Source organism: Labeo rohita, chromosome 12 (assembly GCF_022985175.1).
Source record: "Labeo rohita strain BAU-BD-2019 chromosome 12, IGBB_LRoh.1.0, whole genome shotgun sequence".
NCBI lineage: Eukaryota > Metazoa > Chordata > Actinopteri > Cypriniformes > Cyprinidae > Labeo > Labeo rohita.
In genome coordinates this window covers 393,700-419,170 of record NC_066880.1, presented here as the reverse complement: position 1 = coordinate 419,170, position 25,471 = coordinate 393,700, and the positions used below count along the sequence as shown (strand labels likewise).

The 25,471-nt window shown below is 36.7% G+C and overlaps 1 protein-coding gene across 3 annotated transcripts in view; it reads right to left on the bottom strand.

Annotated features, from left to right (window-relative positions):
- LOC127174463 (formin-2) overlaps positions 1–25,471 on the bottom strand; it is a 54,909-nt gene that overhangs the window by 6,717 nt on the left and 22,721 nt on the right. For all 3 annotated transcript variants that reach the window (XM_051124905.1, XM_051124906.1, XM_051124907.1), the window contains 11 exons: positions 24,246–24,387; positions 19,476–19,563; positions 17,117–17,178; positions 13,834–13,925; positions 13,548–13,677; positions 13,169–13,315; positions 13,024–13,083; positions 12,816–12,936; positions 11,154–11,246; positions 7,010–7,061; positions 6,461–6,610 (listed from right to left, as the gene is read on the bottom strand). In XM_051124905.1, the coding sequence (XP_050980862.1) occupies positions 6,461–6,610; positions 7,010–7,061; positions 11,154–11,246; positions 12,816–12,936; positions 13,024–13,083; positions 13,169–13,315; positions 13,548–13,677; positions 13,834–13,925; positions 17,117–17,178; positions 19,476–19,563; positions 24,246–24,387 (1,137 nt within the window). The remainder of the gene's footprint in view (positions 1–6,460; positions 6,611–7,009; positions 7,062–11,153; positions 11,247–12,815; positions 12,937–13,023; positions 13,084–13,168; positions 13,316–13,547; positions 13,678–13,833; positions 13,926–17,116; positions 17,179–19,475; positions 19,564–24,245; positions 24,388–25,471) is intronic.

The following is a 25,471-nucleotide window of genomic DNA, read 5'->3' as shown; positions in this document are numbered from 1 at the left end:
AAAAAAAGAAAAACATTAAAATAACAAAAGAAAAAAAAACAGAAATAAGAAAAAAGGGGGAAAAAAGGAACCAAAGCAAAACATCTATTTTGCATAATATTTGTTTAATTTGAATTTGAGAATTTTTAATTATGAAAACAAGTACTAACGACACTAATGACAATTTTTTTCCTGCAAGTTGCTAATCAGATAAGGTTTAATTTGAGAAAATAAATTAAAAAAAAAAAAAGTTTATAAAACAACAATTTTGTCCAAACTGATCTGCAATGTGAACAGTACACAGGTTTTGAATGGATTATGAGGTTTACGCTACACCCGCGTCATCCTCTGGAACACCTCTCTATCATCAACACGAGCACAACACTTAGTTTAAGCTACAGATCACGGTTTATAAAGTTTTACACATGGATATTTTTCCTTTTACAAGTGCATCGATTCCCTTCAGAAGGCCTTTATTAACCCCCTGGAGCTGTGTGGAGCACTTTCTATGGATTTATGCAGTTTACTGGACTTCTAAAACTCAACAGCCATTCACTGCCATTATTATATTTGAAAGAACCAGGATGTTTTATAAACATAACTCCGATTGTATTCATCTGAAAGAAAAGAGACTTACAACTAGGATAGCTTGAGGGAGAGCAAATCATGGGATCATTTTCATTTGTGGGTGAACCGTCCCTTTAATGACTCATTGTTTTCCGGTGATATTCAAGGCACAGAAATCGCTCGCTCAGTTACACAATGAGTTTCCCAGCACTGATTATACGTCGTTTTACAGGGTCTCGTTAAAAAGGCTGTTTGTAATAAAAGTCGTGATATTAGAGCATAAATTCAATTACGGTCTCAAACACCTCTGACACTTTCAGTAGAGTGTGTACATCTGTGGGCAGAAGAGCTCGACTGTGTTTCCTATTATACGGAGTGTATTGAGTTTCATGCTCCGGCGGACGAGTATTTGGCGCTAACCTCGCGCTCCAGAGGCCAGAGGCCGCGCGCTTGATGGATCTGAATTGCCTGAAATTGCTTACAAATTAGGGAGCAGAAACCATCATCATCATCATCCGTACGGCGTTCCGATCCATCAAGACGCTGTGAAACGCTGCCTATGTAGGCGACTCACTGCGTTTTAGAACAAAACATCTACAGGCTCAGTTCTGTGTCGTTTTAATTCAGTGCTTTTAACCCTCACAATACATTCAAAATATGTACTATTTTTACATTCCAGGTCCATTTGGACACAGAGTTACTTTAAAAATAATTTTAAAATATAATATTTTTCTACTAAAGCCATATTGCATCTGGTCTGCAACATCTCAATGAGTAAATGTAAAAAATAAAAATAAAAATAAAAAAAAGTTAAAAATTTAATTTTTCAAAATGTTTGAATGTTACCCCCCTTTTTTAGCAATTAAAATATTCAGAAATTCTTTGAAATTTCAAATTAAACAAAATAAATAAAACTATGCAAAATAAATAGATTGATTAAAAAAAAAAAAATCGAAATATCATATGAAAATATATAAGAATATGCTTTAAAAATCACCACTACGGCATGAACCCCATTTGGATGAACAGAAATTTAAAAAAATATATATTTTTGGCACATGAAAAACAGCAATTTATAAAACCTACATATTTATTTCTCTCAAACAACATCAAAACTTCATAAAGAAAAAATAATTTTACTTGCGTAAACTTTCTGATGAAAGTGGGATTTTTCATGCTGCAATAGTTTGCCAACATGTTTATCAACAATACTCAGTCCAAAAGTGAGATATTGGGGAAATTTATTTATTTATTTTTTACCTAATGTAACTTTATAGGTAATTTTACAAAAGTATTTTTGACAGCAAATTACCAAAATGTGCAACATAAAAAAAGAAATAATAATAATAATAATAATAATAATAATAATAATAATAATAATAATAATAAATCTGGGAAAAAAAAAAATTATTTTTATACCTCTGTTCCAGGTCAAAACTGACCCGAATGCAGATGCATGTTCTTAGAATTGTGAAGTACTCATATCTAGGGTATTACTATGTCATGTAAATATTCATCTTCTTTATTCATGTTTATCAGTTTATCAGTGTGAAAGTCTAAAAAGTGTGAGATATTGGGGGAAAAAAATTCCCTTCTTTAAACTAATGTAACAGACAATTTTCAAAAAAGTATTTTTGACAGCAAAAAAAAAACAAAAATCTGAAAAAATAATTGTGTATTTTAAAGGTCATAAAGAATGTGCAAAATTGTGTTCCCTTACTAAAAAAAAAAAAAAAAAAAAAAAAAAAAAAAAAAAAAAAAAGGCAAAATATGCAAAACAGTTTCCTCTTTGCTCTGTGATGTATTTTTCACTGAGTGAGAGCATGATGTGTAGTGTGAGAGCACCATTGTTTGTCAGATATAGCAACAGTAACTAAGGAGGACGGATTTTTGCAAAGGATCAATTAAAAACAATTAACACAACATGTTTTGTTCTAAAACACAGCGAGTTGTCTACACAGGCAGCGTTTTAAGGGTTCCACTGCCTTCCAAACCTCAGTTTCGTCTCGAACGCCTCACGTCGTCTCGCGGTCCGGAGGCCAGAGGCCGCGCGCATGACGGATCGGAATTTCCCGAAATTGCTTACAAATTAGGGAGCAGAAATCAGCATCGTCCGTGTGCCGTTCCCACATGCGGAGAGCAAAGGAAATATAATTTGGCGCGGGCACCCGGCGGGTCAGACCCGCAAAACTAAAAGGCCGTAATCTGCATCTGAGAGGCGAGCGGCGCTTCAGAAGAAACCCGATCCGAGCGCAGCGTTTCGGGACAGATGTAGAGATAGGCGGCCCGCGGAGGCTCGTCCTCATGAATTATGTAAAAGCGTCTCCGGCGATGGGCTGAAGGAGATCGTTTGTATTTGTTGACTCTGCGCTATCGCGACGCACCATCGCACCACTGGAAGCTCACGGTACCGCGCCGGTACTCTTTTCATTAGCGGGGTTAAACAAATAGACAGGGGTGATTTGACGCGCTCTCGCTTTTAGAGTGATCTTAATGTGGCCGATATAATCTAATATTAAACACATGGCACAGGTTATGGGAGACTTAAAGAAAGGCCTCAAACTTTCATTCACCACACAGATGAAATGCTCTCGCTGCTTCCAGATCAACAAACACGAACAGGCGCTTGTTTTCCAGTAATGAGAGCTAAACATTCTTACAGTAAATCAAGATACATTTACTAGAAATGCAAAATATCTGCCATTGAGGTCAGAAAAACAAACCTGTTTTCTCTTTAAATTCAGTTGACTTTTTCTGAGCTCACTCACAATTATTGTTTTGATCATAAATTCATCTCAGATTGATCAGTTTCTCAGAAAACATGACTTATATCTTTGTGCATTTCCAGTAAATGTATTTTGATTTATGAAGACAAACACATTCAAATTCAATCATTTTATCAGCTTGTTTTCTATCGGTTAACACAGGTTTTGTGTTTTTTTTTGGAATGAATTGATCGTAGGCCTCATTGATCTGAGCTCATAAATCAGTTCTGGAGTGAATATTGTCAAAATGATCCAGAAACAACACTTTATTCACTCAGAAACTGCTGCATGAGCTCAGGTCGATGAGGACTAAAATCAATCAACTCCAAAAAGAAACACAAACCTGTGCTAATTGAAACAAAACAAGCTGATGAAAAGAGTAAATCCAAGATGTGGTGACAATAGAGTATAATTGATGAGATTTGAGCAATTTTAACCCCAACTTCTAAGCATTTTTGGCTGGGAACACAAGAGAAAAAAGGTGAGCAAAAATCCTAGAACATACAGGGTAATATGAAAAGATTAATAAGAAAAAAGCAATTATTTCTTGATTTTAATGCATTTTTATGGCTTTTTAATTAAATTAGATTTTAATTTACTATTAACAAAAATAATATTACTACTACTACTATTTATAATATTAATATTTTAAATGTAATAATTTTATTAGTATTAATATTACCCCGTGAAGGTTGTGAAAAACAATAATCCAATAATCAAATAAATTTCAAGCATTACTGAAAAATATCAACAAATGATAAACCTGATTAAAAGACATTTAAATTATATTTTAGTCAAACATATGTAATATGTTTATGAATAGCAATAAGAGCGACAGAAAACACTCATTCAGCAGTTTTTCATAGGGCTGGGCAATATGGACAAAAAAAATATATTTTTTTTCATATCAATTGATATTGATATTTATCACAAAATGTCAAATTTTCATTTCTTTGAAGTTTAAAGGCAGATTTTTGCTCCAGTGTCAAAGCTGTAAAAACTAGATGTTTAACTGTGGTTAAACTATTGTTTATGGTCAGAACATAAGCACTTTTTTCTTTAATTCTTTACACTTTTCCAGTCATTTTTCCTTAAAATAAATTTAAAATAAGAAAAAAATTCTTAGTTCAACATGTTCTAATGAGTAACGTTGTTTCAAATCAAAAAACAGGTTTGTGTTGCCTCATAATGTGAATAATAATATACATTTTTTTTCTCTTAGAAATACACATTTGATAGTAGCTTGAGTTACGCAGTTATGAGGATGCAGATGTAGATTTATGTTCTTTATCAAAATTAGTAATATCGGTACAAATTGTAGCAACCTCATATGTGACCCCGGAGCACAAAACCAGTCTTAAGTATCACGGGTATATCTGTACATACATCGTATGGGTCAAAATGATTAATTTTTCTTTTATGCCAAAAATCATTAGGATATTACGTAAAGATCATGTTCCATGAAGATATTTTGTAAATTTCCTACCGTAAATATAATCACAACTTAATTTTTTGATTTGTAATATGCATTGCCAAGAACTTAATTAGCACAACTTTAAAGGCGATTTTCTCAATATTTAGATTTTGTGCACCCTCAGATTCCAGATTTTCAAATAGTTGTATCTCAGCCAAATATTGTCCTATCCTAACAAACCATACATCAACGGAAAGTATATTTATTTAAACTTTTAGATTATGTATAAATGTCAATTTCAAAAAAATTGAACCTTATGACTGGTTGTGTCACATTTTTATATGGTGAAATGTAACTATTCTGACTGTTTGAGGGTTTTTTTTTTTTATTAACCATTGTTAATCCATAGCAGCATACATTTAGATTATGATAGTCACAGTTAAAATCACAAATATAGCACCTCAATACCATGGTAAAAATAAACGCTATGGCTTAATCACAAAAGAAATACTGTAATTATCTTTCATTACTTCTCATTTAATACATTTATTAAAAGTCTACATTATTATAATAATATAATAAAATTTGACACTAATACCCACATTTTTGATGCAATACCATGGTGCAGTTAGTGCTACTACAGTAAATCTATGGTAAATGACGGTGATTTCTAGATGAAAAAGCTTTCTGACTGTATGGTCACACACAGTGTTTCTCATGTTTGTCAGCGCTGTTTCATCTGGATATAAACAGTTATTTGTGTTCTTCACTGAATTCAAGCACTTCACACTGATCTCACAGCACTGTTTAGTGACGAGACTCCGAGAGTAAACACATTTGCTCCAGTAAACTTGTGCCGTCGTTTAAACTTTGATCCGAGCAGATAAACGAGTGGCGCTTCAAATGAGAAGTGCTCTTTCGTTCCGTCTTTGCTGCATAAATATTACACTGAACATTTATCAAACTCTTGTTAGGAAATAATTATTCTTATCGATTTATTGCCCAGTCCTAGTTTTTCAGGTGATCAGGGTTACACAACAACAACTACATTCCCTATTGTTCTCTCACACACACTCACAAAGACACACACACACTCTCTCTCTCTCACACACACACACAGACTCTCTCTCTCTCTCTCTCTCACACACAGCCGACAGAGCGGGAGATTCACTGGCGTGCGGGAGTGTCTAATTCCAGGAATGCTGTTGAGTCCACTTTCTCGTGTCAGAACAAAGCGTAGCTCCATCACTCACTGGAGCTGTAACACACATTCCCTGACAGAGCGTCTGAAGCAGAATTCAGAGCAGAACGCAGACGTCCCATGATGCACCTGTGGCCGGCGCTCAGGTATCTGAGGTGAAGCCACATTAAATCACGCAGCTGCAGAAGCTCTTCCGCTCAACTTATTTGAATATACCACTATATGTAATTTATAAGAACATATAATCTGAGAATTCTCAGTATGAACCCCATTGGAATGAATGGAATTAAAATAAAGCAATATTAATTGTCTGAACTGAACATAAGATTAAGATTTTTTTATTATACACCATTGTATAAAGTATAAAATAACGATTTTAAAAGGAGACAAACGTTTCAAGGTTGCTCCAGTATTTCTAAAACCGGACTGTCGTCCAGCATTCCTGAGCGATTACGGCCCAGCGCCGCTCCTGATCCTGGACTAAACAACAGCGGCGTAATGGAGGAAAGAGCTGCGGCGTGTTTGTTGACATACCTCTCCTGCAGAATGATCTTGTTCTCCTTCTTCCAAGTGTCTTTAAAGTCGGTGGAGAACTCGTGCCAAACAGAGAAGGTGGTGTTGGGCGAAACCTCTTTCTCTCCGCTCTTGGCCTTCACCGAGAAGAACACGCAGAGCTCCAGGAACCTGCAGTAGCACAGAAAACATCATGAACCGAACGAAATGCTGGAGATCACGCTGCGCATCTGGATGAAGCAGAATGGCATAACACGCATTTATACAAAGTAGTTGTTAGAGTGTTCCAGCTGTTCTTCTAGAAATCTCATAGTCATAAGCTGATGATCACACAGCAGTGAAAATGCAATACCCTTTTTATATCAGACAGGAGGAAAACAGCTAGAAACCTCATCACGTTTTAGAGAAGCATCACTCTGAAGGAAACATTATATTTTGTATACTTTAGTTGCACAATACACACCCTGCAGCTTTAAGCTACATGCACTGCTCTCAGAAGTGTGAGTACTGTGTCTGTACGTCTATTAAAAAGGCAGAATGATCAGAGTAACAGCAGAAATGATGACTTACATTTTGTGGGTGTCACTGAGTTGACTCTCTTGACTTTCCAGCTCAGTTTTTGCTGTAAGAAAAAGACAAAAACTTCAATGACATGAAACAGTCTAATCAGGATTCAAAACACCTTCATGTGAATTAACAGTTATAAAATAAGCAACATTTATTTCTACAGTACAATGGATGTAGGATGATTTTGAAACTATTTTTGAAGTCGAGGGAGAAAATACGATTGGAGTTTTTCGTCATACCCTAACTGTCTTGAACCAGAATACACAGAGTTCAGGGAGAGAAAGACAAGACGAGCATTTGACATTAAAAAGTATATAAATTGATTTTTTTTTCATGAAAATAACCGATCGTTTCACTAGATAAGACTCTTCTTCCTCTGCTGGGATCATTTACAACCGCATTTGTGATCGTTTGAAGCTGCATTTAAACTAAATTTTGAAAGTTCAGCGCACCATATCAGTCCATTATATGGAGAAAATTCCTGAAATGTTTAACTCAAACGTAATTACTTTACAGCTGAAGAAAGAAAGACATGGACATCTTGGATGACAAGGGGGTGAACCTTTGGGGGTACATTTTCTGTAAATCTTTGTTTTGGAAGTGGACTTTTCCTTTAATAACATATAAAGGCTTTTTTAAATATGTAACCCTGGACGACAAAACCAGTCATAAGGGTCAATTTTCTTAAATTGATTTACATCTGAAAGCTGGGTAAATGAGCTTTCCATTGATGCATGGTTTGCTAGGTTAGGATTATATTTGGCCGAAATACAAAAAAATTCATGAAAAAAAAAAAAATATATATATATATAATAATAATAATAATAATAATAATAATAATAATAATAATAATATATATATTTATATATTTATATATATATATATATATATATATATATATATATATATATATATATATATATATATATATATATATAAATAATGAAAAAGAATCACCTTTAAAGTTGTCCAAATGAAGTTCTTAGCAATGCATATTACTAATCAAAAATTAAGTTTTGATATATTTACGGTAGGACATTTACAAAATATCTTCATGGAACACGATCTTTACTTAATATCCTAATTATTTTTAGCATAAAAGAAAAATCGATAATTTTGATCCATTTGATGTATTTTTTGGCTATTGCCACAAATATACCTGTGCAACTTAAGACTGGTTTTGTGGTCCAGGGTCACATATCTTAGGCATTTAAGTTTTTTTTAATGTATACATACACTTATAAGTGTACAATGTATATATAATATGATATAATATAGTAGTAATACTCTATAAAAAAAAAAAAAATACAGAAAAAAAAAGTAAAAGATGAAAAATGTTTGTGTGATGGAATGTACATATACACACACATAAACAAACAAACATATGAAACTTTACAGCGGGAGGGTGTTTCTAATACAACAGCTGAAGGAGACACAAATTTAACATCTGTCTCACTGCCATTTGTTAAACTGATATTTGCTTCAGCATCCAACGCTGTAGAAGTTTACATAACTAAGATGACTAACTATGACTTCTAATTATGACAAGAGTGAAACATGAGAGGAATCCACGTTGATATATCGTGAACGCAGTGCGAACTGACTCTTTGCACTCAGACGTGTCAGTGCGTCACTCCCAGACAGACAGATGAGCGCCGGACGGATTCACGTGTGTAATTAAAGCCAGAGGAGCTTCTGCCGTGAACATCTACAACACCGGCGCTCAATCACCTGACATCACATTCATCTCCACAGACGGGAAGAGAGTGTGAAGGTGAGATCAGATCACATGAGGTGTTTATTACTGACAGATGTCAAACACTGGTTTTCTCTCTTCACTCTTGATGTGATGTTCAGTAATGGTGTTAAACACATCAGCTGATCACACCGTCATCTCTATTCCTCAGCAGTGAAACACACACAGAGAAATAACCCAGATCTTCTTCAGCAGCAGCAGCGTATGAGAAACAGACACTTGAACAGGAAACAGAAAGAAGCTGCTGCTTTTGATGTGAAACATGAAAGAGCTGCAGGTCAGAAGAACAGTTCAGCTCAAACCGAAAATTTACACACTGAGATCAGCAGAATTTGCCTGCTTACGATAAGTGCGCTCTGCACAAACGTCTGAATGTCTCATTATAAACCATGACAGCTGAGAATAAATGAGATCGGAGATTTACAGCGAGTACATGATCAGTTTGTTTTCAGCTCAATTATTTCTGTATTATATTTAGGGTACAACTGGGCTAAATGCACCCCAGGGTAAAAGGCGCCATTGATATTTTTCTCTAAACCTCTAGATGGCACAAAAACATCCACTTTTCAAGACGCACATGCAAATATTTCTGATCCTTGACGTGATCCTGGGCAGCAGCGCAACGTTGATTTTTTGTTTACTTGATCAAATATTTGATGTTTTTAATGATGCCGTAGATTTGCAAGTAGCAAATGAGAATTGCTAAAATTGTTGCATACATTTTGATGCATATGTCTTCTTAATGATTCTCACATAGAACAGTTTTTAAATAATGAAAAAATATGTAAAAGTATGGTATTTGGGGTAAAAACACCCTTGCTGTTGGGGCTAAAAGGCACAATTATTAACATGATGTTTAATAGAAGGCTTTGACATTTGTTGACATGACATGGTTAGATTCAAATGGTAAATATCATGTATTATGTTGCGTGTCCATCTTAGAGATAATCATGTTTAGAATAAAACCATCATATTTAAAAACATGCATTAATCACATCATATAATATTTATATACACTTAAATTATGGGATCTCCATCAAAGCTTTTAGAATCTTTACTTTTTAAAATGATTTTGTTTCTGTACTTGTCTGTACTTGTTGAACAAAAATTAATTCTTTTATTTTTCAAAATAAGCAGAAAATAGTACAAACTTTGCTAAAGTGGTTGTTTTGAACCAGTATTAACTGGGGGAAAAAAAATCTTGTGGGGTAAAATTTCCCCCATGCCACCTCATACATTTATACGATTTTAAAACAAAAACAACAAAATCTGTTGCTCCATAAATGTTCAAAAAAAAATATTTTCTGCAATTACACATTTTAGGGACTGTGAACAGCACATTTATTCTTACGGTGTGCCTTTAGCCCTGTTGTACCCTATATTTAGTATTTAATATTTAATATAGTATAAAATATATACACACACATATATAGATACTATATATAAATGTTAAAAAAATTTTTTTAACCCATTTCAAATTTCTAAATCAATTTTTTTAAAATATAAAACATTAAATACATATTTATTACTATTATAGCTATTTTTACTAATATGTTTTATACAGTAATGATATAATTACATTTGTATGTAAGAAACTGTAGAGAGAGAGAGAGAGAGAGAGAGGGAGGCTTCCTCAGAAGCGCAGAGGCGCAGAGGTCAACAGGGGTCACAGCTCAAGGTGCTCTTTGACAAATTGAGGCCGGCAGTGGTTAAGGGTTCGACACCATGAATAACTACAAATCCCCCACAAACACACACACGTCCGTCTGTCAGAAGAACTGTCCATCTGTGTGAGTGTGAGTGTGTGTGTGTGTGTGTGTGTGTGTGTGTGTGCAAGAGAGAGAGAGACAGAGACAGAGAGACAGACAGTATGTGTTGAACTGTGTGCATAATGTTTAAAACTTAGGGAGAAAAACTGATGTTCTGCAACCAGATTGATCAGTCTGGAGCAGTTTTCTCTTAACTAATGTGTTCACACATACACATACATACACACACACACACATATATATACATACATACACACACACACACGTACATGTATGCATGTATGTATATATATATGTGTGTGTGTGTGTGTGTGTGTGTGTGTAGACCTCTGGTCTGGTGGGTCAGAGACTCAGATTAATGCGAGTCCGGGTTAGCGGAATCTCATGCTCGCGGCTCTAGAGGTCACGACGCATTAGCAAACAAGCTACACCACAAAGCCGCGTCTGCTAATGGCAGTCAGGCCTGTAATTTCCACCCGCAAGAAACGCCGCTGAACGAAGTCGATTCTCAGGAGAGACGTGGGAGGAATCCCAGGAATTCCCCAGTTTAATTGACACCAGTCACACTTCAGTGAGTCTGAGAATCCCATCATTCCCACGTTCACAGCACCATCCCACTCACCTTCACTCACAAACGCCTCCATTTTATCCTTAAAGGGCTGAAGATGCTCTTCGGTCGCGACCGAGCAAACCTTCTCCACCTCCGCAGTGCATGCTGGGAAACACAACAATTGCATTCAGAAAGAGACGCAAAAATAAACAAACATTCTAAAATGCAAATGACACACATTGGGCCTCATTAATGAAAAAATTTGTTTATTTCTACTGTGGAATTTATGGCTTTATGAAAAAGTGGAATTGATGACTTCATGATTTGATTCTGCTGGTTTCATGAATGAGGCCCTTCATATTTATATCAAAAAAAAAAAAAAAAAAACTGACAATTTAGAATCATCAACCAGAAATGAACTTTTATGATACAATTATATAATAAATATACAATTATTTTGAGGTATTAAGGGCCACACACGCGCGCGCACACACACACACACACACACAATTATTGTCATCTCCACATCTGAAAGCATACGGAGTGATTCTCCTGATCTTTGAGTCCAGACGGGTCAGACAGCAGAGAGTTTGTGATTCTGTGATCAATGCAAACACATCTGCAAACCTCTTCAGGACAGTCCTGAGATCGACCGGACAGAATCGAAACAAACTCTCAACGCCTCTCAATGCAAACCAAACTAAAGTGTGTACGGATCGGATCCGTAAGAACTGTGTGAACCTGCTGCTGCTCAAACTTCACCAGAATAAAAGTGTCAAAGTATCAAGTTGTTCAAAGAGCGAAGCAGCAGAATGTGTGGATAAACTCCGGATTAGACGAATCAAACGCGTTAACCTGTGAACCTCAGAGATTAAAGAGAGCGAGGGCAAAATCTTCACTTCCTTCCCAAAGAGCAATCTTTCATTCTCTACTCAAACATGCAGCAATTAGTCCAATTACGCTCACGGGAAACAGTCTGGGCAGAAGCGATTACAGCGCCGGGTTCACGACTCCATCTGATTGACTGGAGAAGTAAAACACTACTCCACCTGAGGACAAACAGCGGCTGTTCTGGGTATTTACACGATTCACTTATATTCTGATCTCTAGTCGATTCACAGTCCACATTTTGAGACAATACAAACAATAAAACAGTTAAGATTTGCTATACAGTAGGCAAACATGCCATTGAGACAAATCAAAAACTGCCCTAAAAAAAATATATAAATTGCATAAAATTTATATTATATATGGAATATTATAAATTAATATGTATTCAGTACATAATGTATTTATTATTTAATATATAATAATAATACAATATAAATTAAATTATATATTTATTATTATATAAATACTTTTATATTAATATATAAGGAGTTCACTTGCAAAAACAATTTTTTTTTTTACAATTTTCAAAAATCATGTTTTTTCAATGTGCATTAAAATTAATCTCAAAGAAAATACATTTGGGTTATTCTGATTTGGTAAAAATAACTAACTAACACAAAACAAAACATGATAAAAACATGATTTTTGAACATTTAAAAAATATGGAGTCACTTGTTTTTGCAAATAAACTTCATATACTGTATTATATAAATATTCTTTATAATATTAACTATTAAAAGCTATTAAAATAAATATAATTTATTATTTAATGCATTACATTGAAAATATGATCACAAAGATCACGCCACACAAACACTTCTGCATCTGTGAGCATCGTTTTACCTCTCAGATCTTTCCGGAGTCTCAGCAGATCTTTAGTCAAGTCCTCAAACTTCATCTGAGAGGCCTGAAACAGGTCGTGAGGTTCTGGTAGAGGAAACACACACGTCTCCCTGCCCGCGTCCTGAAACACACACACACACACTATAAATGCTTTCTGAAGATGTTTTGTGGTATATCGTTCAGTGAGAGCATCATAAATGAATCTCACCTCATCAAAGTGTCTCAGGTAGTAAGACACGATATATGACAGCAGACTCTTACTGTTGTCCTGAAAACCACAAGAGACAAAAAAAACATTGATTTAATCAGGCAGTAAAGAAGTGCGTGTCTGTGTCTTTGTGTGCGTGTCTTACACTGCTCTTGACATCCTTGAGTTTGGGCAGAATATCCAGCGAGAAGCCGTCCGCCTGTCCTCTGGTGCGATTCCCTCCGTTCATGAAGTTCCCAAAGGCCAAAACTAAACCGAGAACCTGCAGCACTCCAGAACCGCTCTGAAGAGTCTGGACAGAGAAGACCAAAAACCAGGTTCAAGGACAAAACTGAAGAGAGTCATCTGATTTGATTCAGCGAGCGAGCGAGTTGCCTGACTGATTCACACTAATGGTTCCTGTGTTAGATTCACATTAGATTCACCAATTTGTTTCAAAAGAATCAAATGACTTAATAAACTGGTTAATTTAAGAAACGCACAGCATGTTGATTTTCGCATGCAGTCAGACTGCGCAGACGTACCTTGCAGACTTTCTGCAGAATCTGGAGTTTGCGTTGAACAGACGAGATGCATTCAGTGAAGGTCGACTGAAAGAGAATACAGAAGACTCGTCCGGAGAAATCAGGAATTTGGGAGAGCTGATGGAGAAACCTGTGAGCACCAAAAAGATTTATTAAAAGCACTGTATGACATGTGGAACGCTATATAGGATTTTCATTTCAACATTTCTCTGGTTAATGAAAACTACCAGAAGGAAGTTATGAACTGTCTGTATTTGTGTGTTTGTGTGCATGTTTTGATTCTCACTGTTCAGGTTTGTCCAGAGGTTTGCTTCCCTCTTTGTCTTTTGATGATTTGACGTGTTTCTCGATTTTCTCCAGCTCATCTTGCTGGGCTCTCTGAAACCACAAAACAGCATTTCAACAAAATTAAACTGCAACTCTAAAACAATGACGCTTCTGGACAATAAACAGAATAAAACAGCGACAAACACAGATGTCTGTGCCGTACGAGTCAGAATACAGATCAGACTTCATTGTGATGGTCAAAATCTGCTGGTCGTCTGTCAGAGTCGCTGTATTTTACACAAATATGCACGCTGCTGTTCTTTGCGTTTAGCCACATTATTATTTTGGGTTCGTTTGGAAGCAGAACAGAGTGTAATCAAAGTCGTTAGGAAGCCAGAGTCCAATAAAAGCCACAGCGTCTCATGAGTTTCCTTCTCGCCGAGCTAAAGAGCAACAGAAACGGAGTTTAGGACTGCAAATTATGGAAAATGTGGTGTTGTGAAAGTAAGACAAACAACCAGACACGACGGACACAGACGTGGACAGACACGCACTACACCAGCGCCGGCACCTCATCACGAGATAAATGTGTGTAATTATGTTAATATCTAATAAATGATGCGAATGAATCAATGTTTTTGAACAAGTGAGCAAATGATCTAATGACTCATTAATAATGACAGTAACTAATCAATGAGCTGTCTGAATGAATCGAGTGAGTGAATCCTTCAGTGACTCATTCATAAAGGCTGTCAGCTTCGTTTGTGAATGAATCAGCTGTCTGAACACATTGGTTGAATGAACGATTCAATGATTCACTCACTAAGACGGTGACTTGCCGCCACCTACTTTTAGATTTGTATTTAGAGTATCATTCTTTATGCAGTGTTAAATCAAATGATTTCTTTTCAAAATTCTTCGACAGCTACTTCTTGTAGTCAATGCTTTTCTCATTTACCAGAATTCTGACTTTGGATGATTTTATGGGGCGTAACTTCGAAGCCAAAGTTCATGTGTGATTAATTTTATTAATTAGATCAAGTTTTCCCGTGTCATCATAACTCACTAGGAGTGTTCGAGAATCAGACGTGGCTGAAAAACCGGTGGGTTTTTTTCAACGAGCAGAACAAATACCTTCGTAAAAACAGAGCAGCCGACATCAAACGGCACAGAGACACAGAGCCGAGTGCTGTCACGAATCAGGAAGGTGATCAAAGACAGAAAACTGCTCTCTCGCTCTCAGACGCAAAGACAGACGGACAGACAGACATGCTCTATACCAGCAACAGCACATTAATTATGTTAATATGTATCGATGCTTTTGAACAAATCAAGTGAGTAAATGATCCAATGACAGTAACTTAGTTTCCAAATAAACGAGTTGTGAATGAATCGAGCGAGTGAATCATTCAGTGACTCATTCAAAAAGGCAGTCAGCTTCGTTTCTGCATGAATCTGATTTCTGAACAAATTGGTTGCACGAATTATTCAATGACTCACTAATTAAGACAGTGATTTGCCGCCACCTACTGGCACTTTTAGTTTCATTTTTAGAGTATCATTTCGTTTTGTCACCATTCATTAAATTATTTTCAAAACATTCACTTCTAAAGCTACTTTTTGCAGTCAATGCTTTTCTTATTTAACATACTTATGACTTTAGAGGATCTTTCGGGGGGGTGATTTCAATTCATTTGTGATTAATTGGATCAGGTTTTCCCGTCTCATCATCACTCACTAGGCGTGTTTGAGAATCAGACGTGGCCGAACAGCCGGCGGGTTTCTCTGCGAGCAGAACTGCAGAACAAATACCTTCGTAAACAAAGCAGCCGACATCAAACGGCACCGAGACGCAGAGCCCAGCGCCGTAAGGCCATCAGGAAGGTGATCAAAGACAGAAAACTGCTCTCTCGCTCTCAGACGCAAAGAAAAAATGAGGCTAAGACAAACACGTTCATTGAGGAGAGTGTGTGTACGGCTCAGGCGTGAATATAAACTCTGGAAAAGTCTCGGGCTCCATTAAGCATCATCAGGAGATCCATCACAGCACATATACACACGCCACTTCAAACGCGGTGATTAGACGGCCACGGCCGCGCTCTGCATCCCATTTACTGCGTTTTTAAGTGTAAATACGTTTAATATGAAGCAGCTTTCAGCGCTCCGTCGCTCGGCCTTCAAACGCAAACTCAAAGGCAGATATCAAAAGACAATATACAGATACGACAGCGAGCGGCAGGACTGACATCTGTACACGGGCCAGACTGGAAACTCGCGCTCATAAAAGCGGGGAAAAAACACATTAGCGCGATCATTAGGTGCATTGCTGCAGTCTGACTGTATGTTTTTCTTTTTTTGCCATTCGAACAGGTCTGGATTCCATAATTACGGCGCGAGCCAGACGAAAACATCTTAATGTTTCTGCCTCCACCGACAGACAGACTCTCAGATCTCAGAAGAACCAATCTGAATCGAATTTTCGGACGGTTCAAAGGGCTCTAACGATTTGGCACGTGACGCTTTAAAATAAATAAATGATTTTTGTGCAAAAGCAGCTCGCATCCTGAAACTAAAGCTGTTTTTTGCTTCTTTAATCAAAGCGCACGACTGAACGTTCTGCTCAAATGGGGCCGTCGTCTTGTGCACGCGTGTTTTCACGAGACGTAGAAATTCCTGAGCGATGTGCTTTCTGAACTCGTTTTGACATTAATATATTTCAGGATTGTGCATGCGAAGATTTTCCAAACATCCAGAAGCATTTCATCTCATTCTCACACTGATTAAACCACAGATCTGATTATCTGATCAACACAACAGTGGGATTTCTGATATTAAAGGGGTCACGAAACAATCCAAATGTTCTTGATATTTACACACGAGACGCACTGCTAAATGCAATCATTGTTGCAAACACTAGACCTTTTCTGGTGCAGAAAAACATCGTATACAAATCTGAAAATGCATTTCATGAGCACTTTAAATTCCTGCATGAATCATCTGATCACTGCAGACACATTCAACAATGAAAACATCAAACTGCAGACGTGCCTTGAGGAGAATCACACTGATCAACACAGACGTGTACTGAGATGTGCCATGTGTATTTAAACGAATCTGGACTGTAAATGCTTTTATTTTTCTCTGTATAAATGAAGGTTTGGGCAGCACATGTTTGGCATGATCTGAGGATTCATTCGTGTTTTCATTTTTAGGGGTTTGTTCTAAATAAGAGCAATAGTGGTGCTCGAAAACAAAACAAGACTCCCCAAAGACAATGACGTGAGAGAGGAGAATCTGCTTACGTTCTCATAAAGCGCCTGTAACGTCTCCAGATCAACCACAGTGTTATCCAGATTCAGGATCGCTGCAAACACAAACAGAGACACAACATTAGACAGGAATCAGCAGCTGAATCATCATAATCATCTTATCAAAAAATAAAAACACAAAACTCTGTAAATAAGCACATCTGCTCATATCACATGAACCTTTCTCCTTTCTGAAGATCAAACTTTTTCCAACACCCAGCTTATTCTATGAAACAGATTTCTTTTTCATTTAAAAAGGTGATATATAAAAACACAAATATTAAAAAAGGAAAAACATATATTAAAATATTACAAAAAATATTTATCAGGCTAAGTAGCCTTATATTGATGATTATTAAATTAAAATAATTTATTATAATTAATATTTAATATTAATATATATATTTATAATAAAAGCAAATTAATATACACAAAAACAAAGTAACAGGGCTGAGTTTTATAGTTCATTTTGCCAACCAACATTTTACACATGGTAACAGGGTTGATTATTTAATGACACCCTTTAAAATAAAATAAAATAAATAAAACTAAAAATAAATAAAATAATAAAATAAAATAAAAATAAAAATAACCTTTTTAAGTGCTTTTTATAAAAATTAAAAAGTTGGTAACAGGGCTGAGTTATTTAAAAAAAAAAATAAAAAAAATAATAAATGAAATGAAATAAAATAAAATAAAAATAACCTTTTTAAGTGCTTTTTATAAAAATTAAAAAGTTAGTAACAGGGCTGAGTTTTACAGTTCATTTTGCCAACATTTCACAAATAGTAACAGAGTTGATTATTTAAGGACACCCTTTAAAATAAAATAAAATAAAATAAAAACCTTTTTAAGTGCATTCTAAAAATGAAAAAGTTGGTAACTGCTGAGTTTTACAGTACGTTTTGCCAACCAATATTTTACAAATGGTAAAATGGTTGATTATTTAAGGACACCCGTTAAAATAAAATAAATAAATAAATAATACATTTTTAAGTACATTATAAAAACGCAAAAGTTGGGAAACATTGTCTGTGGTAAGGAGTAAAAAAAAAAAAAAAAAAAAAAAAAAAAGACTGTGGAAGCAAAAGCATCACAGCCTTCAAAAGCTCAGAATGTGTATTATGAAGTAAAGCGGCCTGTGTGTGATGAACACCATCATGACATCACACGTCTGCGTTCGATTTCAGCTTCACGACATCATACGACAGACGAGGCCTGATTCCTCTCGCTCTCACACACCAACACAAACCATGTGCAAACGCATAAACACATTGATTAGATGGAAATTAAGCACAAGTTCTGCTGGCAGAATCAAATACGCTGGCATTCCAAGAGCATTTCTGAGACAAGAGACACAAAACACACCAGTCCACCCGACCAACATCTCGTAATAACAATATCAATTCACATTCATGCTGCCATGTGATTCTACAATTAAAGACACTCGTCTGGATCATCTGCCAAACAATTATACAGCAGCAAATGAAAATGATTATACTTTTTTTTTTTTTTTTTCCTCATTTTTTACACTTTTTCAGAATGTTAAGTAGGGGTTTGTCGGCTTTATGATTCACACGAGAAAAACAATCTAAATTAATCAGTTATTTAATAAATTATTTTATTTATTTAAAACTTTAAATTATTTTAAATAAATAAATTTTATGGGTTTTCAAAGTTATTAAAAAAATATATAAATTTTATTTTATTTTTTATAAAAGTTCTAAAATCTTAAAACAACCTGTAAATCTGGCCTCATGTCATAAAAAATCTTTTATTGTAAGTGGGTGCCCTGCAGCAATAATGATTCTTCAAATCATCATATTTATAAAAACAACAAGTCCAGCAGTGATTTGAATGGCTGAGTTTGTTCCGAGGAGGTTCACGTTCAGGGTCCATCTGATATGTTATGGATGGATGTTATGGTGCGTTTGATGCAGACGCTGCCCAGAGCCGCCGGTGACCCGCAGCCTATCAGAGCATCAGGAAACGCTCGCTGCCACCCAGAGAACACAGACGAACACGTCAATGCCCGGACACTGAGCATTCAAACGCGAGAACCGAACGCCAGCGTGGAAAAGAAAACAGGAAACGCGCTCGCCAGAACAAAACCTCCAGCTGTACGTCCAACTCGACCCGCCGATGACCGCGAACCATCCGTCAAACGCTTAACTGTTCATCAGCTCTTCAGTAAACAGTGTATGAATGCAGTGAATCGGATCTACATCTGGATCAGAGTCAGTGCAGAAGCGCTTCTCATTAACATTTTAATCTTCATGATAAATGATAGGACCATATGAAGAGGCAGAATAATACAGAGCAGGACATTAGAAGAGAGAAAGACGGTTCTGACCGTGCTGAATGTCCTTCATGTCGAGATGTAAACTGGACATCAGGATCCCCACAGCCTGAGAGCGCTTGGTGTTCAGCAGCTTCACCACCTACAACACAAACACACGCATCAGAATGACTGCATTTACTCCAATCACCAGCATTAAAGCCCAAATGTGAGCGCTGATGAGACTTGAGGTGCTCTATTCTCAACAGTCATGTGTAGAAGATGCTGTCAGACACAATGCACGGCAAATACACAATATTACAACCTTAAGAACATTCTAGCTTACGCACATACAGTAAGCACAGAAATAAAGATAATTAATCTAAGAGCATATGCCAGATGAAAGGAAAATAAACAAAACATGACCTTAAGTGCTTTATAAACATTGTGCACATAACCATACACATTTTACTAACTTAAAAAAAATATTAATGGTTAATTTATTTAAATGCAATTGATTTATTTAAAATTTCTCTTTGTTTATTTTTTTTAAAGAGTCTACCGCTGAAGTTCTGCAAATGGATAAACTATTTTTTGACTAATTTAAACATAACTATTAAAATTGCACTTAACCAAAATTGAATTGTATTTTTTAATTATTTATTTAAAGTCCTAAATGGATGAAAGATTTTTAAAAAAGACATTATTTAAATTCCATTTTTTTTAAATGTCACTTTTATTAAAATGCATTCAGTTAGTTAGTGAGTCTACCACTTTTCTAAATGAATAAAAGATTGTTAGAAATGCATTTCAGTCTTATTTACTCAGATATTTGCATTTCCAAATATGAAATTTACTGGCAATTTATAAGTGAAAACTGTTCCAAGTAAATCTGACAATTTGTTCTACATATAGATATTCGATGTAGATGAGATATACGGTATACTGTATAACCTCAAGTCTCTTAGACTGCTGTTCTGCAAAATTAGGCTAATTAAAGTCACCCATCCACTTCTCAAACCTTGAACGTTCATGATTAAAATTTAATAACTAGTAACCAATTAATAATTAACTAATAACGTGAAGTTGCGACCCTCATATTTATTGCAACGCTGAAATCAAGTAGCGTCAGACGCGTCAGTCAATTATCAGATCATTACTTGCGTCTGTGTGCGTAATCGCATCTATTTGCTCGTTACGTCTCGATTTAAAAAGGAACGTGTTTTCGGCTCGACTTCGGCCTGAAGAACAAAAGCCAATTCATGCAGCCGATCTTTATCCGTCACGAGGACAATGAGCTGAGAGGTGATGAAAACCCCACAAACACGCGGATCAGAGCGTCATCGGAGCCACGTCAGAGAGGAACCAGACCACAATACTGATCTGGATCCTGAACGACAATTCAGCTGATCTGAAACAGGAAGCTGCCGCAGATGAGAAGATTCCTGCAGAACGGCATGAGAAACGTTTGTTTTAATTAGACCGGAAACTCTGGCAAACAAACCAGCTTTAAAGACGCTTGATGGCTTTCTCTGCTGCTGATTCCAGAGCGCCGCTGCCAAAAACGCGCAGCAGACAGAAGCGTCCACACGCTCCCTCCGTGCTTCTAATCAACCTTCAAACCTTTCCTTCAGCAAAAAATGCCAGCTATGAGCGATCGGCGGAGAAAAAGCGGCCTTTTACTGCATGAACCCTGAACAGGTCACATTACAGCGCAAAACGCAACAATTATCAACTGCAGGCAATTAGACCAAACAAAACATGTTACTCTATCAAATGAAAGCGTTGCCGGGCAACTCCTGACAGACACGGAAACGAGTCTCAATTATTTCACTCATTATTCCGTCATGTTTAAAACATGAGAGCCAAAACACGGCTGCTTTTAGCCAGTTCCTCTGATGCATTCAAGACCTGTGCACTACTCTTGTGTTCTGCATCCAACTGGAACCGAGTAATTATTAGTTTATAAAACAGTCATAACTTCATATTTTTCAACTAAAACCATACTGTATCTGATCAACAACTTCTCATTAATGAATGTTTTTTCATGCTTCAATGGTTGCATCAATAGTCATCAACATATTCATGTTCATCAACAAAATTCAGTCCAAAAAATGTTTGAGATATGGGGAGGAGGTGAAATATATTTTCAAACATTTGACACTAATATAACATCAGAGATAATTTAACAAAAAGTAATTTTTAGCAACTACTACAGAAATAAAGTCGAAATATTTAAAAACAATGAAGCAAATCAAAGAAGTCAAAATACTCCGAGAGTAAAGTCGAAATACTCCGAAATACTCCAAGTAAAGTCGAAAGACTCAGAGAGTAAAGTCTAAACACCATGAGAATAAAGCGGAAATACTACGAGAATGAAGTCGAAATATTACGAGAATAAAGTCGAAAGAGTTGGAGAACAAAGTCGGAATACTACGAGAATTAATTTGTAGTAAATACGAGATTAAAGTTCTAATATTTTGAGAGTATAATATAGCTGTTGTACCATACAGAGCTGGGTCAAAATGACCCAAACATGCAAAATTCTCTCTCTTAAAAAAACATTTAAAAAAAAAAAAAAAAAAAAAAGAAAAGATGCATTTTTGAGAGTCTTAAAATACTTTGAGTTTAGTTTTTCACTACGCATTTTTTGGAAATGATGCATTTCTTCCAGGTCTAAATAGACTTGAATGCATAACGAGGGTTAAACAGGAGAAGCAGCTGCTGGCGTTTTTCTGGTCCCTTCAGTGAGATAAACCACCTCCAGACGTCTCATACATAATGAGAGCATCACTGGAGGACACAGATCAGCAGAATTACCATTTCAAACATCAACTGCCACAAACCGCTTCATTCCGTCAGGATTAGAAGAACCCGACATCTCTCATTTTTTAATAAACTTGCGGTGCTGATTGAGCGAGTCTGTGCGGCTGCTTAAATAAATGAGACGCGTATAAAACACGTCTCCGTCTGCCATCAGACGAGGCGCTTCCGCGTCCCTCGGAACAAAGCAGCCACAGGCGCCAAACACCTCAGAACACGATCCGTCCCAGAATGCACCACAAGACGCACCGCTGCCACATCCGCTCAGCCTCAAAACGCTGACGCTCAGACGGATGTGACACGCAGGGGCCGCTTAGAAAAAAAAAAAGCCATGTTATGTTAATGGATAAGTTGTAAATATGCAAATACGGAGCGGGACTAGCATTAGTGTGGTTAACCTCAGGTCTGTTCACAGGAGAGCGTGAAACACTTGCGGTTTCAGCGTCATGTGATTTCAGACTCAAGGGGGGAAGTCACATATGAAGAACGTTAAAACATGTTAAAATGCGCACATACGGTAAACTACTGACATTAGAATCTAATGAACAACACGCCTTACATTTCACAACAAAAACAATAAGAGAATCAGTGCTGTATGTCAGGATCTAGAAAATGTACCGTTGAATTTTTAAATAAAAAAAAAATTAAATTCAAATGTTAACTTCACAAACTGTTGAATTCTTAATTAAAATAGCAATCTGAAGTTTTTTCTGCATTACATCAATGAGTGTAAACATAGATTGTTTTTATTTTAAAATTCAACTTTGTTAAAATAAACATTTTTTAGTTTATAAAAAAAATCAAAATATTTTTAAAAATCTTTTGATTTCAGGCTGAAATCTGACCACTAAATACAAAAGAATGTTTCATCTTTAACATGCAAAATGTGTTCTGAGTCTGTCTTGTTCCATTATTTTATTCTTTGATTTCTCTTGATCCAGTACAGCACTGTTTTGATTTCACTGATTTTACAGACAGCGTTTTCTTTCTCCAGCAGACAGTAACACAGCACAAATGTTGTCGTTCGTTTGGCAGGCCTGCAGCGCCGCTCCGATCCGGTCACTTTGATCAGGACACAGAATGAGGAGAAGAGCCAAATGACCGCTGCCGTTCAACTAGATACGAGTCTCTAGATCACCACAGGAACCGGGACGGTAACGGGATGCGGGTGGAAGAGAGACGGGTCAAAGATGAGCATTAACCGGATGAAAACACAAGCCTGAGGAGGGTACAAGATGTCTCAGATCTGAGGAGTTTCCACACAGTCGTCTCATCAGCACTGACAGACGTCTATTCAGAAAATGAGGATGTTTCTTACTAGTTTATTTGATTTGCCTAATGATGAGCTTATAGCTGAATTGCTGAATTGAACTCTTTTCATAATTAATGAACTTTCCAACACTGACAGCTATTAAACTGAACTAAAACACTGCACTGAATTGAGCTTCACAGCTGAAACTGAACTCATGTCATAATTTATACATTTTATAACATTAATACCATTATTTTCATGTTTATTACTGTGAAGCGGTTCTGTATGGAAGCTCATTAACAGGTTAGTTTTTATCTCAAGTCTAATTATATTGATCTGCTCAACAGACACACACGAGCCATTACAGAAACAGACTGAGAATCTGAATGTGAGAGCTGATGGCGTTTCCACACACACACACAAGTACGTCTTGACACAGATCTGATAAAGCCAGGGGCGTTTGGAGCACTTTGTGATATTTATGTGGCGGGTTCTGCTCTTTACGGCCATATTTCCAATCAGAGCTGGAATCCGGCAGTGGCGCGCGGCGGTGCCAAGCGCTCGGGCATTTACTCAGAGCCGTCTGAGAGGAGCCGCCGTCTGTACACAAACGTCAGGACTAAGTCATGGAAATAGTCTCGCTGCGTTCGAGCGCTCGTAAACTCGTAAAGCGTATTTGAGCTTCAGCAGCGCCCGCGAGTGACCTCATCCGAGCCGCAGACATAACAGCGGACGGGCCAGAACCGCTGACCGCATCCGTCTCTGCTCACCTGCTTGGTCTTTGACCTGCTGATCGTGTCCGAGAGAGGCTTTTTCTTCTCTTTCACCGCCGTTTTGGAGAACAGCTCGACAAACTCGTCAAAATCAACAGATGGCTCTTCGATCTTCTCCCATACGAGAGCGTTAGAGTCCCTGTGGAGGAGAACACAGACCTTAGAGGAGAAAAACACCTGCTTTATTAACAACCATTTCAGAAATTAAATCACGTTATGATCTTTGCAGCTGAATATGAATCAAAACAAATTAGACATACTGCATGTCTAACACAAACTGCTTTTAATTTGGTTCATTTGATTACATTCTGCATGTCTGGAACACGTGATTGTGATTGGTCAGTGGTGTCATTCTGTATGTATGCGTGTATAACGACTGTAAACCGCGTAACTGATCATTTCCTCCTGCGCTGTGCACGTTTAATGTCTCTCGTATCACAACACTCTTTCTGCTCACTGAATAAAATCATTTAGACTCTAATCAATATTTGCTGTGTAAGACCTTCTTGTTGTGGGTCTTAGTGGCCAGCTAAGGTGTTTTCTTCCAGTCTAACATGAAAAGTGAATCTGGTGAACCACATTTGCAAGTGATATTTTACTCAAATTAAATAGATAAATAAATAGCTAAATAAATAAATAAATAAAAAGTAAATAAATAAATGACTTTGTCAGTCATGCTGTAATGTGTGGCTAACAGGTTGTTGCTAGGGCACTGCATCCTGGTTGCTAGGGTGTTCAGGGCTCGAAATTGCAACCGTTTTGGTCGCACGTTTCCAGAATTTAATCTGTGCAACCTCAAAATATATTTGGGAGCATTTGTGTGAGTGCTACTAATTGTTGTGGTGCGACTTTTCATTTCTTTACAAAACTTTCATTAAGTCCTGCACAGTCTGTAAGTGCTGTGAACTGCTACAGTGAGCCGTTCTATGCAACATTAGCTTACATACCAATTAAACTTCATCTTTACATTCTTATCTTTAATGCAGATTTTAGATATTAGCCGTCACTCACTCACATTGCGCTCCGTTGGAACTCGGAACCGGATGGTTTTTGCTCCAAATGTTTTCTTTAAACCAATCTCTGCTCCGGATTTGCACTGCATTGCAATTATGGGTGTGCGATATGAACATTTTTGATTCTTGACTATTAAAATATCTCTACGATCTGCTATTATTGAAGAAATAAAGTCAGCCTGTTGTGCTACAGCGCACATTCTATCAGTT